General features: G+C 35.8%; 1 protein-coding gene across 2 annotated transcripts in view; it reads left to right on the top strand.

The window, feature by feature from the left end:
* Positions 1-17,977, top strand: part of LOC150080953 (glutamate receptor ionotropic, kainate 2-like) — a 225,376-nt gene that overhangs the window by 137,490 nt on the left and 69,909 nt on the right. For both annotated transcript variants that reach the window (XM_090381164.1, XM_090381165.1), the window contains exons 8-9: positions 4,584-4,688; positions 13,834-13,941. In XM_090381164.1, coding sequence (XP_090237290.1) covers positions 4,584-4,688; positions 13,834-13,941 — 213 coding nt within the window. The remainder of the gene's footprint in view (positions 1-4,583; positions 4,689-13,833; positions 13,942-17,977) is intronic.

The following is a 17,977-nucleotide window of genomic DNA, read 5'->3' as shown; positions in this document are numbered from 1 at the left end:
GTGTTTGTTGTAAATACAGTATACATTCAAAATAATGAACTCTAAGCAAATATATTTCCTTTTTTAGCATTAGAATTATTACAGGCATATGATGCAAGAAAGCAAGCTTACGCAGCATCAGCCAAAAAAAAAAAAAAAACCCTTTCCATTTCACCCATCCATTTATTCCAAATGTTTGTTCAGTTCTTCCTTGAATTTATTTAAGCTATCAACTTTCACAACAACAGATGTAAGTCTGTTCCAGCAATCAACTACCCGCTGGCTAAAGGCAAATTTCTGCACATCTATTCTACAACTGTCTTTCTTCAGGTTTCAGTTTATGTCCCCTTAGGTTCGTAATCTCAACAAGAGGAAGAATACCATAAGCATTGAGCCTGCTCACACCATTCAAGGCCTTATACCTTGATCAGATCACCTTGCAGGTGCCTAGTCTTCAGATGCTGAAATTTGCAGAACTTAAGCTTTTTTTGTAAGAGCACCCCTTTGTTCCCCCTCACCAGTCTTGTTGCCCTTCTCTGTACTCACTCTATAAACTCCACATCCTTCTTAAATGAGGCCTACAGATCAGTACTCAAGGTGTGGCCTGACCATTGCCTTTTACAAAGGGAAAATCAACTCCTTATCCCTTCTAGCAAAATTCCCGTATATTGACAAACCCCATAACCTGCTCTGGCAGCCTATCTGCACTGCTCAGAAAATTTCATATCTGACTGCACAATTACTCCCAAGTTTTTTCATTTGCCACTACCCTGAGTGTAGTACCACACAGTTGGTACATTTCTCTTGGGTTACTGCTACCCATATGTAGTATTTTGCATTTGTCGATGTTAAACTTCAGTTCCCACTTCTCAGACCATCTGCCCAACTTTTATAGATCCTGTTGCAGTAGCATACTGTGAGTACTGTCATTAACAACCATGCCAACCATTGTGTCATCTGCAGACTTCGACATTAAGCCTTATATACCTTCATCAAAATTATTGGCAATAATTATATTATATTGCATTATATTATGTTAAATATTTAATAAATATATAAACAGCAATGAGCCCAACACCGAATCCTGGGGACTCCATTAATAACATTGGTCCACGAAGGGCAGCCCCATTGATTACCACTCTCTGTCAACCATCCTTTTATCCATTGTAGCAACTTGCCATTAATGCCATACTGCTCCAATTTGTACAGTAGTCTTCCATGTGCAACAGTATCAAAAGCTTTCCTGAAATCCAAGTACTGTATATGATATCAAAAGTTTTTTTTTTCATCCAGTTCCTTTGTGACCACATCATAGTATCCAATAAAATTGGTCAGACAAGACTTCCCTTTAACAAACCCATGCTGTTGTCTGAATTATTACTGCAGTCTTTTCTAGATGATCCTGCAATGCTTCTTTAACCAGTGGCTCCATTATTTTCCCTGGAACAGAAGTTAAACTAACAAGTCTGTAATTACTCGTGTCATCCTTTGATCCCCTTTGTGAATTGGGAATACATTTGCACATCACCAGTCCATCGAGACCTCCCCTGCCTCCAAGGATGCTCTCATAATTATGGCTAAGGGTTTGCTTACATCCTTTGCTACCTCCTTTAAACAGAGCAATATGACCTTAGTTGCTAATGCTCCTAAAAACCAAATAACAAAAACAACAACCTCCTTTAATATAACTGGATAGATCCCATCCACTCCAGGTGTCTTTCTTATGTTTAACTTCAACAATTACTCCTCCACTTTGCTCTCAGTTATTAAAAATCATTTAGTCCCCTATTAGAGTTTAATAAACTTCTGTCCCTACAGAATTCCCTACAGAATTCCTCATGTGTGAATGTAGATGCATCAACAGTCGAACCGTTGATATCAAGTGGACCAATCTGATTCATCCCTTTCCTTCTAGAGTTTATGTAAGTAAACTCTAGAAGTAAGTCTTTGCTGGTTATCTTTGCATACTTTGCCAAAGATTTTTCGTAATCTGTCTTTGCTTGCATAACCTCCTTTGTGACTTGATTGCAGACTAGCTTATATCTACCTTGAACAGTATTTCTTAGTTGGTATGAAAAGCCTAGAAAAGTGGTTTCCAAGATTAATTCCTTGAATGCTTCCCATTTAGAATTTGCTGTTGGAAACATCATCAGTTTATCCTACTGTATAGAGTTTTGTAGTACATATTTTGTTATCTTATTTATTATTGATTTTAAAACTGATATTTTAGTAAAATAAAGCTGAAATTGCTACTTTTGTTTATTAGAAAGTTTACAGAATTTTTTTTGAGTAAGTAATCATTCTTTTGAAATAGTTTTAAATGATACTCATTGGAATAAAATTATGCTACAAAGAAATGATTTTTCCACACCCTAGAAGCTTGTTATAATGGGATTTTAGTGTATATTTTTACATAAATATACACTGCTCACCTTTTAAAAGTCAATAATTTGTTTTGTCTTCAACAGATAAAAAACAGTTCATGGAGTTCATTAAGAGTTATTTTAAAAACCCACCTATGGCTGAAATTTGTCGGTTTGCATATTTTAAAATTGTAATATTGAAGTTCATGTTTTGAGAACTCAAAGTAAATTTTCACTATTATCAATAAGTTTTTTATAGCCAATGCACTTCCATATTGAAAATTTTCTATGAACATCACTTCCAAATTGAAGTACTGTTTATGCAAAAAACCACAGTTTGCAGTACTAAACAGCTAACACAGAGCGGCTCAGTTACATAATGAGATGTTACATCATCACCTATATAATATAAAGTAAGTAATAATAAACAGAGTTATAAACCATCACACTATAAACTTTTGAAAGAAAGAACAGAAATAATTTAAATAAAAAAGTATAGAGTTCTTAATGCAGATTTTACTGTAATACACTACAATGCAAGGTGCAAAGATGATTTAAAAAAAAAAAAGGCTGTCAACCTATAGTGAGTACATGATTAAGCATTTATTTTCAAGGTGTCTCCGTAGCCAGGTGGGAAGGAGCAGCAGTGCGTAGCACACGCTTCTTGATTAGACCGGGCTTCGAGCCCATATAAAAACCAAACAACAACAACAACAACAACTTATTTTCAAAGCAAAAAATAGAAGTCATCTTATATTTCAAGTTGACTTATACACCAGAATATACAGTATTTTAGTCACCAAGCTATTTGGTGAGCAATCGTCCACAACAGTGCATATATTGTCAAAAATCATTTTTATTCTTTTTATGTTAGTTAGTGAAACACTTTTAAGAACTGCAAATATTTTTTATGGTAATTCTCTTAATTTTAAAAGGTGATTCTTTTTTATTTTGAAATATAAAATATAATTTTATTTCCCTGTGTTGTTGTGGCACCTGTAGTTCGCAAACATGATTTCATTAAAATTTTTTGGATTATTTTCTATTGTTTCAAATCCAATTCAGCTGCAATGGATATAATGCAGTTCCATCTATTCGTTACAAATTAATAATCTGTCATAAAGATTCAAATGTTATTGAATAAAATTCTAATTCATTTTCATTTAATTTCAGTTAATAGTGAAAATGTTGTAATTTTAACTGAAACATTTGATGATGTCTTTGATTAATAATATTTTGGTTTATCATATGCCTCTCAAGGATCCCAAGCATTTGATTAATGATGAAAGGCTTAATTAGTGATGTTGATAAAACAACATTCAGGCATTATTTTTGGTCAAGGAAAGTGCTCGTTAAGCTTTGCAGTTGTCATTTTTGTCCATTCAAAGCAATCTAAAGCCAAACATTCTGAAGTCACATGGATGCATTTATCAGAGCTTGAAGTCTCTCTCTCTCTCTCTCTCTCTCTCTCTCTCTCTCTCTCTCTCTCTCTCTCTCTCTCTCTCTTTGTATTTGCTTTTTCAGTGCAGTCATATCCCCTCCCTGTGATTTTTATAATTTATTGTGATTTTACTAAATTAAATCAAATCAGTAGTCATGACCTCAAAAGTAAATGTAAAAGGAAAAAAAAAAAAGAAGCAAAAATTCAATTTCTGTGGAAATAAAGCAAGAAATTATTTCAAAACATGAAAATGGTGCTAGTGTAGGTGTACTTGTAAATGAATATTGCCTCACACAATCATTAAATGAAAGAATGCATTTAAACAGTGGAAGTGGAGGATGCTTCTTCCAGAATTTTCAAAGGGGAGGAATTAATTATAGAAATCGAAAAATGTATTAATTCTATGGATTTATGAAAAATGAATGAAAAGTGAACCTGTGAGTGACAGGACTCAGCTTGTTTGTGAGAGGGCAAAGCCCTCTCATATTGTTTTCATAAATTTCATTCATTAAGATATAAAAATTTTACTAAAATAGGAAAGGAGAGAGAGAGAGAGAGAGAGAGAGAGAGAGAGAGAGAAAACAAGATAATGTGGGAAATAATTACCAAGTATTAGCAGAAGCTATATATGGCCTTAGAAATAAATCTATTAGCCACTTTGTCGTTCCATAATTTGGTAGCCAGTAGACTTTTGATTTAATTAATAAATAAATATGCTATGTTTTTTTAAAGTAGTGTATCTCAGAGCAACTTAGAAATAATCATTTTGTTTTGTAATCCTTTGCATTTAAATCTTATAGAGTGACATATCTGGTGTGACAGGAATGGTAACATTTGATGGTCAAGGATTCAGATCAGACTTCTTATTGCATCTAATTTATATGACAAGTAATGGACTGGAAAAGGTAATTCATGTGATTATTTTTTTAATATCCTTAATATTTAAGTAAAATTATGAAAACTTTGTTAATGTTACATACTTCTTAAAGATAAGTCATATTAATGGAGATTTTAATTAAATGAATACTACATAACTAGATGTTTGTACTATAATTGATTAAGCAGTATCCTTAATGTTTTAATATTCCTTGTTTTTTGTGGTCCTTGTTTTTGTCTGTGATATTCATACCTTATAAAGTGGGCAGGGAAAGAAGTACGTGTTGCATATACTTCTTTCTTGCACAGAAGTATATGCAATAAGATGCAATGGATCATGAACCATTGCATCTTGAGCCAAAATTGATGACCTGCAGGGTAGAGGTCTGCACAGACCTGGGCCGGGTAACAAGAAGGATGTTTGGGCCCGGGCCGGGTAACATGAATGATGTTTGGGCCCGGGCCGGGTACCATGAATGATGTTTGGGTAAAAATACCCGAATTGTGAAAATAATGAATTGTGAATTGTGTTGTGTTGAATAATGAATTGTTATTTCCAAACATTTCCGAATATTTCCTACATATATATATATATATATATATGTAGAGTAGCTCATGGTGTATTGTCAATGATATATAGGAATTTTTCTAGCAGGGATAAGGAGGTGATTATTCCCTTGTATAAGGCAATGGTCAGGCCACACCTAGAGTACTGTATATATATATATATATATATATATATATATATATTTTTTTTTTTTTTTTTTTAAATATTTTGTTATGCATTTAAATTCTTAAAAGTGTTTTTAGAAAAAATGTGTATTAGTTGTCTGTTGACAATTGACCAATAAGGCACACTTTGCCAACATCTCCAAAATTCACTGAAATTTAGCATTAGCATTAGCATTAGTAGAGGCATTTGATGCAAGAAAGCAAGCTTCTGCAGCATCAGCCAAAAAAAAAAAAAAAAACCAATTCCACTTCACCCCTCTGTTCGTTCAAAATACCTGTCCAGCTGAGCCTTAAACTTATTTAGGCTATCAACTTCCATGATAAGGGATGGAAGTCTGTTCCACCAACCAACCACTCGCTGGCTAAAGACAAATTTCCGCACATCTATCCTACATCTGTCTTTCCTCAATTTGAATTTATGCCCTCTCAGGTGATTATTCTGAGTGAGAGGAAGAATCCCATCAGCATTGAGCATGCTCAAACCATTCAATGCTTTATACACCTCTATCAGATCACCTCGCTGGTGCCTAGTCTCCAGACACTGTAATTTTCAAAACTTAAGCCTTTCTTCATAAGAGCACCCCTTTGTTCCATTCACTAATCTTGTTGCCCTTCTCTGTACTCGTTCCAGCAGCTCTACATCCTTCTTGAAATGAGGCCTCCAGACCTGTATACAGTACTCTAGGTGTGGCCTGACCATTGCCTTATACAAGGGAATAATCACCTCCTTATCCCTGCTAGAAAAATTCCTATATATCATTGACAATACACCATGAGCTACTCTTGCAGCCCGTCTGCACTGCTCAGAGAACTTCATATCTGCCTGCACAACCACCCCCAGGTCCCTTTCATTCTCTACCACTGTCAGTGTAGTACCACAGAGTTGATACGTTGCTCTGGGATTGCTGTTTCCCATGTGTAGTACTTTACATTTGTCAATGTTAAACTTCATTTGCCACCTCTCAGCCCATCTGCTAAACCTTTCCAGATCCTGTTGCAGCAGCATAGTGTCAGTAGTGTCCTTAACAACCCTGCCTACCTTTGTATCGTCTGCAAACTTTGGCATTAAACTTGATATACCATCATCAATATCATTTATGAATACAGAAAACAATAATGGACCCAACACTGAGCCCTGAGGGACTCCACTAATAACATTAGTCCACGATGAGCAGTGTCCATTGATTACCACTCTCTGTCTTCTCACCCTCAGCCACCCCTTTATCCACAGCAGCAATTTGCCTCCAATGTCACACTGCTCCAATTTGTGCAGCAGTCTTCCATGTGCAACAGTATCAAAAACCTTTCTAAGATCCAAGTATATAATATCAAAGTTATTCCCTGCATCCAGTTCCTTTGTGACTGCATCATAGTATCCAATCAAATTGGTCAGGCAAGACTTCCCCTTAACAAAACCATGCTGTGTCTGAGCTATAACTGAAGTCTTGTCTAAATGATCCTGCAGTGCCTCTTTAACTAGTGCCTCCATTAATTTTCCTGGAACAGAAGTTAAACTCACAGGTCTATAATTGCTTGTGTCAGCCTTTGATCCTCCTTTGTGAATTGGGGTCACATTTGCACATCTCCAGTCTGCAGGTACCTCCCCTGAGTCCAAGGAAGCTCTCATAATTATGGCTAAGGGTTTACTTACTTCCTCTGCTGCCTCCTTTAATATAACTGGATAGATCCCATCCACCCCAGGTGCCTTTCTTGTGTTTATCTTCAACAGTTTCTCCTCCACTTTCCTCTCAGTTATTACAAGATTCTCTAGCTTACTGCTAGAGTTGAATACACCCCTGGCTTTCCCCTTGCTAAATAACTCCTCATGTGTGAATGTCGATGCAAAATATTCATTTAGTTTGTTAGCTACCTGAGCAGGATCATCAACAGTTGACCCATCGATATCAAGTGGACCAATCTGATTCATCCCCTTCCTTCTAGAGTTTACATAAGTAAAGAACTCTTTGCTGTTTTTCTTTGCATCCCTTGCCAAAGATTTCTCGTACTCTGCCTTCGCCTGCCTAACCTCCTTTGTAACTTGGTTACAGATCAACTTGTATCTATCATACGCTTCTGTGTCATGTGCTAATTTGTATGTATCCCATGCATTTTTCTTCTCTGCCATATGCCTCATCAGTTCATCTGACATCCATTTAGGCCTAAACTAAACCTTGAACAATATTTCTTAGTTGGTATGTAAAGCCTAGTAGCTTCCAAGATAAGTTCTTTGAATGCCTCCCATTTTGCATTTGCTGTTGGTAACATTATCAGTTGGTCCCACTGTATAGAATTTAGATACTGTCTCATTCCATCGTAGTCGCCTTTACGAAAGCAATAACCCTTCCCTTTACCCCTAATGGTAGTTACCTCTTTGAGTAACTCCCACTTCAGCACACTGTGATCACTGCCACCTAGTGGTTCCTTTATCTGCAGATTCTTAATGCATGAAGAGTCACTGCTGATAATCAAATCAAGAGTATTCCTCCCTCTAGTTGCCTCCCGAACATGCTGATGTAGAAAACAATCATCCAATAAATCCACAAAAGTCTTGCTAGTGTGTGAGTGACCAGCCCCCAAACTCCAGTCAATATCTGGGAAATTAAAATCCCCCATTATAAGACTCTCTGATGTACTGGTCCACTCTATTTCCCTGTACAGTTTCTTATTATACTCATCAGAGTCATTAGGCCTATAGCACACTCCTACTCTCAATTTTGATCTCCCAATGCTTATGTCACACCAAACTGACTCGACACTGCACTGTCCTGCGATGTCCACTGGCTTCACTTCCTTGGATTTTATGTGTTTCTTAACTAATAGCATAACCCCTCCTCCCTTCCTATCCAGTCTATCCTTTCTGTAGACGTTGTACTCCCAAAATTCCAGTTCTGCATTCCTTATATCTGTGTGACACCAAGTCTCTGATATCCCAACAATATCTGCCTTTGATGTTTTGAGCAATACCTCAAAATCATCAATTTGTATTCTTTCGTGGAAATGACCTGGTCTGTATTTTTGTTCAGTAAAGTAGCCTTTATCCTTAAACGGGCATAGTTGCAATTTACATTACATCAAGGGTATATGAGTCGTTATGCCCCCCCGACAGTGGGTTCCTTTTAATTGTATATGTACAGTACACAGTATTTATTAAAAGTATGATACTGTTAATCCCTAGTTCTACTACATCTGAGATTTTGGGTAGACCTCTTTCAATTCTAAGAATATTCACTTGTAACACTTTCTAACACTTTCTAAGAATATTCACTTGTAACACTTTCTATTGGTCAGTATTGAATATTTCTATATTCAATACTGACCAATAATTTAGAACAGGTAAGGGGAATGCTTACACATCATTCATACGGTAAGAATTGCAAGTGACAGAGGGTGACAATCATTTCTAATTTTTAATTTAAGTAGAGGTGGATATCATTATTCATTTTGGAATGATATTAAATATCGTAAATTAAAAATTTATTACATTTTCTTTTTTATATAATTAATATTGATAATTATTTTGGATAATTATTATTGTTATATAATTATTAATATTGAATCTGAAATTTTTCTTTTTTTTTATTATTATGAAACTTCAAAATAATGCTAGCAATTTTATTCATATAAAAAGTTTCAACTGGGGTGGGATAAAAATCGGTTCTTTGAAAAAAAATTCAGGGCAGGGCTGGGCCGTCTAGATTTGGGCTTGGGTCAGGCTGGGCCAGGTAAAAATAAAAAATTTAGGCCCATGCAGACCTCTACTGCAAATAATTTTTTTAGTGAATATAATAAATAAAATTGAAAAAATAAAATTTTTCAGCACTTGTATACAGTACTTGAAGTTTAGCTTGATCATTGTGTACATTTTATATTCCTTTCCTACTTCCTGAACTCTGTATTTTAGAGAATATAATTGCTTTCCTTGCTACATCTTCAGAGTAAGTATTAGGATTCGTAGTGATAAATTATGCAGGAAAGTAAGCTAAAACATTATCAGCCAAAAAAAAAAAAAAAAATCCAATTTCATCTATCCAACTCCCTCCAGTAATTCTTTCTCCAGAAACTTCTTTCTTAAATTTATTCAAACTATCTACTTCAGTAACAGTGAATGGAAACTTGTTCCGGCAATCAAGGGCACCTCCAAGCACACGCTTCTTGATTAGACCGGGGTTCGAGCCCATGACCACCAAAAATGGAGGATGCGGAAACGTCAGAGAATGACTACCGCATATCCCTGGAGCAATATGGCCTTAGTTGCTAATGCTCCTAAAAACCAAACAACTATAAGCGGATTTCCAGCAATCAATCACCCATTGGCTCAAAGCAAACACATGCTACTCTACATCTATTCTGCAACTATCTTTCCTCAATTTGAATTTATCTACCCTCATGTGCATAGTCTGAGCAAGAGGAAGAATCCCAACAACATTGAGTTTGCTCAAGCCATTCAAAGCCTTAAACACTGCAGATTGCCTCTCATGTGCCTGGTCCCCAAATGCTGAAATTTGCAAAACTGAAGCCTTTCTTGGTAAGAGCACACACCAGTCACATTGCCTTCTCTGTATCCGTTCCAGCAGCTCTGCATCCTTCTTAAAATGAGGTCTCCAGACCTGTATGCAGTACTCATGATGTGGCCTGACCATTGTCTTATATAATGGGATCATTAAATTCTTATCCCTGCTGGCAAGATTCCCCTTAACAAACCCATGCTGTGTCTGAAATATAACTGTAGCTTTGCCTAGGTAATCCTGCATTATTTCTTTTACCAGTGACTCCATTATTTTCCCTGGAACAGAAGTTAAACTAACAGGTCTGTAATTACTCATGTCACCCTTCGAGTAGAAGTAACTGCAACGGGATGATAATTGGATATGAGCGATTTGTCACCCTTCTTAGGAACTGGCTGGATATGAGCAAATTTCCAAGCAGACGGTAAAACACCTTTGGAATAAGAAAGTGAAAAAAGGTGGCAAAGAACAGAAGCACAGGTTTTGAGAACAAGTGGAGAAATACCATCAGGACCTGGAGCTTTCTTAGCATCAAGATTCATCAAAATCCTTTTGATGGAAGACCACAGGAGGCATTGAATGGATCATGTTGAGAATGGTGGGAGATGTTCTACCAAGATCATTAATACATGAGTTGGAAGAAAAATGGAGTTGCGCCTCCGTAGCCAGGTGGGCAGGAGCAGCAGTGCGTAGCACACACTTCTTGATTAGACCGGGGTTCGAGCCAGTGACCACCAAATACAGAGGATGCGGAAAGGTCAGGAAATGACCACTGCATATCCCCGGAGCAATATGGCCTTAGTTGCTAATGCTCCTAAAAACAACAAGAAAAATGGGATGCCAGCAGGCCAGTTTTATCATTGGCTCAAGTGACAATAGAACCATCTGGTTTTGACAGGTGAGAGCAGAGATGGTCAAAAGTTGCGGCAAATAGCTTTGGCAAGAGACTTGAACGCTCGGCTACCATTAGGGCAAGAAGCAAGTTTTCTACTCTTAGCTTGTTCAAAATCTAGTTTAGGCTTATTAATAACTGCTTTACAATTGTCGCAATCTTTGGTGTAGGCGGCTCCGTAGCCAGGTGGGAAGGAGCAGCAGCAGCAGTGCGTAGCACACGCTTCTTGATTAGACCGGGGTTCGAGCCCGTCACCACCAAATACGGAGGATGCGGAAAGGTCAGTGAATGACCACCGCATATCCCGGAGCAATATGGCCATAGTTGCTAATGCTCCTGAAAAAAAAAAACAAAAAAAAAAAACAAGCAATCTTTGGTGTAGGCAGAAAATGAAACTGAAGAATTGAAACAAGCAATTACAATATGCAACATTCTTCTCTTGAACAGTCTTAGAACATTTTTTGGAAAACCAAGGTTTAGATAAAGGATGAGATTTTAAAGTGGAGTGTGGAATAAAGGATTCCATTCCTACAAGAATATTATCACTGACAATCTGAGCAAACGTTGACATTAGAAGTTTTGAAACAGTAATCCTACCAGGGAAAAAGCAGAAAAGAAATCTCATAGGTCATCCCGTTTTGCATTCTTGTAATGCCAAACAACACGAGGTTGGAAATAGCCACGAGATAAAGGCTCCATTGGAGACGAGACAATCACCAAGTTGTGATCTGAAATGTCTAAAGAACCACTCACTTCGACCGTGTACTTAGATGGGTTGTTTTTGAGAAAAAGATGAAGCATGTTGGCTGTATTGTTAGGATTGTTTGGTATTCTGGTAGGTAAATGAACAATCTGTGCAAGGTCATTAGTAATTGCCAACGCCTTGGCATCTCGACCAGCTGGGTCTGTGTGACTAGAAAACAGAAGCCAACTGGAGTTATGAATGATGAAATCGCCTAGAATATTACCTCACTGTTAGGAAAGTTGGACTGGAGAAAGTCAAGTTGCAAAGAGAGAGATAGTCAAAAGGTTCCAGTGGAGTTGGGAGAATGGTAGAGACAACAGATTAATTTGACAGAATGAGGTAGAGCAATTTTAAGCCAGAGAAGATCGATAAGAGGAGATTCCAAATTGCTAAGTCTCTGACAGGGAATATCAGAATGGACATACGCACAAGTACCACCTTTGATTCGAAAGGAATCATACAGTGAATAATTTGGGCAACTGAAATGAGCAGTGGTTGAATCAACCAATAACTGAGATTCTGTCAGAAAAAGTACGTGGGGTTTGGCAGACTGTAAGTGGAAATGGACATCATTGAGATTAGCACTGAGACCAATTTTGTTTGTGAAATGAACTAGGAAATGTTTGGGAGTTTAGATCTTTTTGCAGATAAGTTTGCTCTATTAGTTTGACAATTCATGGCGTATTCAATAGTAAGAAAATATGGGGGGGACATGCTGTATGAAGTAATGAAATTTTTGGATATGGTGTACACATGTTAAGAATATACCCAGATCTTTGACATAATGTGGCTTTGACAATGCTCCCCGCATATTCACTACTCAGACTAACTCTAGTCACTATCTGGCAGATTAGAGGTAGCAAGATTATACACTAGCTGATCCGAAAGCCTCCTAGAGAGTTACCAATAGGTTTGGTCCAGTGTAATAACAAGCGGCCAGCATGCAAACATCGTTTTAGAGCTGTTTCCTTGAAATGCAAGGAAGTTTGGATCTCGCCATGGTGTTCATCATAACCTCAAAAGATATCAGTCATACTGCCTGATGGAAGAGATGGGGAAAGGTTGACCGGAACTTCGCTATGGAGACTAAACATGGGTTCCACCACCTCAAGCCTCGAATAAGCAAAGTGATGGTATTGCACCAGTTGATGAGAGTCATCTGCTACCTAGAAATGGTTTTATAGATGGTAGATGTCCTTGGTTTTCTTCCGTTCTATATCTATCCAGGAGCATGGCCATTATGGCTAACTTTGCTGATCCACAAGGTTCCAGAATTCCACATTGGGGGACCTGCTGCCTGCCTTGCTTCTCCTCTTCTCCAATTTTTCTATAGAAGGCTGTCAGGTTTTCATCAAATATCTTGTTGTCTGTTTTCTTCTTTTCACTCTCCCTGTAACAGTGAAGTGTTTTACTGAGTGCCAGGAGTTTATCTACTTGAGAGTGTCAAACTATTCTTCAATTTACTGATTATAAGACTTGTGTTTGCTGTGGATGTTGTCTTTCTTGAGGATGTTCTTCCTTTTCTGATTAGCTTCTTACCTCATTAGTACTGAGTTCTCTTCTATCTTCTGCTGTAACCTTCTTTCCCACACTGGTAGTTCCTTGTCTTTGCATTTTGTGTTCTGTTGGTCTCTGGTTTTCCTTCCATTCATCATGGTGCTGATACAACAGCATAGTAAATGACTGTGAGGATAATTTCTAGTGTTACTTCATTGTAGTCGAGGTAATCCTGTATTATTCGCTGATTGAGGTGGTTTGTGACTTGTTAAAATTACCAGTGGTAACATTACTTTGCTCTTCCATCCAAATATTGCATAATCTTTCTACATTAGTTGATGATTTGCAGTTTAATGTCTATGTTAGGAGATTTAGTATGTTTAACCCCAGGTGCCCATGTGTGGTGAATATGGGCTTGGCACACACACCCAGGGTCCTGAGCTGGACATCATCATTCTTCTCTTTCTTAGTGATTCCCTTCTACTTCTGACTTCTCTCTCTCTGTAACTTGAACATTTTTTTTTTGGTTGGTGCAGCAAAAGCCTCAGGCTTCCTTGCACCATATGCCTAATGATAATAAAAATAATAATAATGTCATCCCACTGTTATATTGTGCAATTAAACTAATAAACTTATCACTTAATTATATTTTTTAGCAGACAACACTGCATTTTTAGATTTCACTGCAATCATAAATAACTTATGGAAGAACATATATTTGCTTTGCAATTAATTATTTATTAGCAGATAATATTAGATATAATGGTTAGGTTTATTTTATGGAAATTTGTTTATTACTGCAGATCGGTACAATGAGGCATGGAACTAAAATCAATATCACTCGTAATCTCTATTACGATTACTACGACTATGGTCTTAGTAATAAGAAGTACATTGTTACCACTGTCAAAGTAAGTTGAATAATGAACTAATTTTATATCTATTGGTGTTTTTTTATTTATTTTTAAAATTTCAACTAAACCTTTCATACTTTATATATATTTTTTTATTTTATTTATTTATTTATTTTTTTTTATTAATTAGACATCACTTTCTGGGCTGAAAAATTGGAAATAATTCTTCAAACATTCATTATAGACATGACAATAATAACCTTAGCTCATTTCATTTTTATGAGTGACTTTTTTTTTTTTTTTTTTTGAGTGTGCTTTATTTTGAAGTTTAGAAATGTAAATTACTTTAAAACTTAGGTGTGATAAAACAATAATATAAAGTTATATTGTAAATAATTCTTTGTGTTAATTTTTGTATCTGGACCTTTAAATATCATAGAAAATATCTTATTCAGTAGCAGTATTTTGCAACTTTCAGTGATAATGTTGCTCTATATAGTCATTGATAGCATTTATTACAGGTACACAGTTTGAACGTCCAAATTCACATGTTGCCATAAAACAAGGAAAGCCCTTGATTGTCTGAGCACTGATGTAGCTGCTGAAACAGTGAATTTGTAACTTTTCGCTTGCCACATTGCTGTCCAGTAGTATAAGCAGAAACTGCTTTGTTACACATTCTCAGACCCCATGCCATTTGCATGCCACTCATTTTTCTCACAGAATGTGGATAATTCTAAAAAGTGAATCAGTTTAAATGTGTATGCAATATTGTGTAATCAAGAAAGGAGCCATTCATGTTTTTTTGGATTTGTACCAGCACGAGATATAAGAATTGGCTTTTTTGTACAAGAAAGCCATATTATGAAGGCTTGCTGCAAACCTTGGCCTAGATATGTGGTCACAAGTACGGATTTAGGTTAGGATTGAGTCTGTATGCTGCCCTATAAAATATATGCCCAGTTTTTACTGTTGTACTGGTGTATTGACTGCCATTTATATCGAAGTAGTTGTTTTTGGTTTTACAGCACATTAATGCCTTAGGCTAGTGGTTTTCAACCAGGGTGCCACAATAACATTCCAGGGGTGCCATGTAATTTGGGTTTAAGTTACTTAAATTTATTTCATTATAAAAAGGTGTACGGTATCTTTTTAATTTTGTGAGGTTCTATAATTGATGTTTATTTAGTACCTCTATATAAAGAATAAAATTATTACATATATATATATATATATATATAATTTTTATTATGAATTGTAATTTTGTTTATATTAAGGTTTGGTTATATTTATATTGCAAGGTTTGGTTGGGGCACCAGTTTCTATCAGCTTTTCTAGGACCAATTCTGGATCAACCATATCCATGCCATATTTTGATTTTGTTTTTGTTTTTTTTTTTTTTTGCTTTCTGATATTGACAAAATTGTGTTTAGGATATTTAGAATTCATCCACTGAAAATGTTGTTTTCTACTTTTCCTCAATAAATAATCAGTAAACAATCATTGTTTCATAATTTTAGCAAATAAAGATCACTCTTTTTTAGCTTTTATAAATGTGGCAAGTCTTTCTGATACAAATTGTATTGCCCATGATTTTTGTATAGTGCCAATGATATATTTTTTGTTTAGCAATTTTAATTTTTTTTAGAGAAATTGAAGTAAAATATCGTTAGTAGTTGCATTCCTTCCTTTTTGAAAGGATGGCTTCATAATCTTCAAAACTATGTATTCTGAGTGTTTGAGCCATTTGTCAATATTCATCTTTCCCATTAGAAAGGGAATTTTGAATCTATGCCAACAGGTATTCAAAATTTGAAGTCAGTTTTTCAGGTTTATCGCTATGAATTATTTAAATTATCTTTGTCAGAATCAATTTTGTCAGTTTATCAATTAATATTGTTTCATTTGGAGTGGAACACACACTATTTATAAATTCATTCCAAATTTTGGATGTTAGAGCAATCTTGAAATCTCTTTCTTTGTTGCCTTTTGTTAAACTGGATATTTTTCCTAATTTTGATAAAAACAATATGGAGCCATTGCTTGTGAAAAGCATTGATGATGAAATTGATTTCTCCCTCAGTTTTGAGACCACAGACTCTTCCTATCCAAATTTTAATGGCTAAAGCACCATGAGCTTTAATAAAGCAGACCAAGAAATATCTTCATCATGCATCATATATCATTCATTTCTTCCAATGAAATTTGTCAGTTATTATTTTATATGTCAGTTGGGCTATTGTTTTTCAAAGACCAACTACAACTTGAAAGTTGGCAGCTATCATCATATCATCACAGCTTTCAGACTCCATAAAAGTGAAACTATTTCCTGTAAAACAAAATTAGTTTTATAGTAGGAATTATCATTACTTGGCACATCTGAAATCATTTGGAAATAATTATTCCATTTCTATTAGATAATATAGAACTTGTTATAGTGTGACCAACTCTGCACAATAACAAGTTTAAAAGTATACATAACAAAAGCAAATCAGTGCAATTTAACTACTGCATACATATGTTTTGCATGAAGAATATATTTGCGCAATTCAACTGTTCATAATCTGCAGTTGTGTGGATATTCATATACCTGCACATAAAGCAATAAGATCTAAATAAAAACATTTTGAAAGGGACAATTCAAGAAAATGTGACACTCCAGTTGACTGCAGTGTGTTGCAGTAAAACTGACTGCAGCCATACTTATAGATATAGCTCTGTATATTCTTTATTTAAAAAAAAAAAAAAAAAGTACAGTAGAACCTCAAAAATTTGGTATTTCTCTGAATAATCGACTGTACAAGGGTAGAGGAGAAATTGGCCTGCTAGACTTGAAAAGAATACTGCAGGTACCAGATTTATGCATTATGTTCCATTAATTTTCAAAATTCTTTCTACTGTATATATTTCCTAGATTTGGGTTGTTGGCCTGAAGCATTGATGAGACATAGACTGAGGTCTAGGCTTCATTGACTGTTGTTAGTCACTTCAGAAATGTGCTTCTGTGGGGAGCCAGAGACTGGCCTCCACATTGTGCTTGATTATCCTTGTTATGAGGACTTGAGAGCAGTGCTGGAGCGAGGGTTGCTTGCTCTTCAAGAATCTACTCTAATGGGGCTCTTTGGAAGCTTGGAGTTCTTCAGAAGATTTTCTGAATTTGTTTTCAATGTTTTTCAAAGAAGAACATGCTTAGCTAGACATTAATGACTTATCTCCTCATGGTGGGGGTGTAATGGCTCATCCCCACTGCAAGGCTAAATGGTCACTCTTCTAAGGCAGATAATTAATTTTATTTTGTTATTTGAATTGGCCGAGTGGGGTCTTGTTTTGTTTGTTTTTCATAACCTACTAGACGTTTGTTTTGTTACAAGATACAGATGATAACATGATAAAGAGTTATATATGGACAAAAGCATGATTGGGTACTAGGATGGCAGCTCATTCAAATGACAAATTTCCTAGATTTTATGTCATTGTTGCTGTATATTTGAAATGAATAAAATCATTCGTAGCGAATTCTGACCTCATAGTGAATGTATCATAAAATTCATTTTGTGAGACATTCACTATGTGGTCAGAGTATAGTACCTAATGCTACAGTAGTATGTAATTTGGTTTTTAAGGCAATTTTATTGGTGAAATCATATTGCACTGTTTACACCCCATCAAAAAATATTGGACACTCCCAATGCCCATACCAGAGGCAGCATTCAAACCTGCGACCTTTATTTCTCTAGTAAGTATGTCACTTACTGGATCAATCTGGCAGTATGGATTAACATTTCGGTTTAATTCTTGTGATAGTTGTTCTGTTAAGATTACTTAATTATAAAGGTCAGAGCCACTCTATTATCTAATGAAAATAATAAATTACCTCAAAATACCTAGGGCTAAGTGCTAACTTTCAGAAAACCAGAATTTTTAATAACTGGCATGTGCTGGGTCCTGAGGATACTGGAAAGACAAGGCATACGAGGTTCTACTGAAAAAAAAAAAAAAAAATGAAAACTGTATGGGGAGAGAGGCATCTTTTAGAAAAAAAGTGACGAATCCATAGGAAATTGCAGTATGCATTTTGTAATGCATACTGCAA

The sequence above is a fragment of the Mastigoproctus giganteus genome, chromosome 9, assembly GCF_048544385.1.
Source record: "Mastigoproctus giganteus isolate SK-2022 chromosome 9, ASM4854438v1, whole genome shotgun sequence".
Taxonomy (NCBI): domain Eukaryota; kingdom Metazoa; phylum Arthropoda; class Arachnida; order Uropygi; family Thelyphonidae; genus Mastigoproctus; species Mastigoproctus giganteus.
This window is presented reverse-complemented; position numbering and strand designations above follow the sequence as displayed.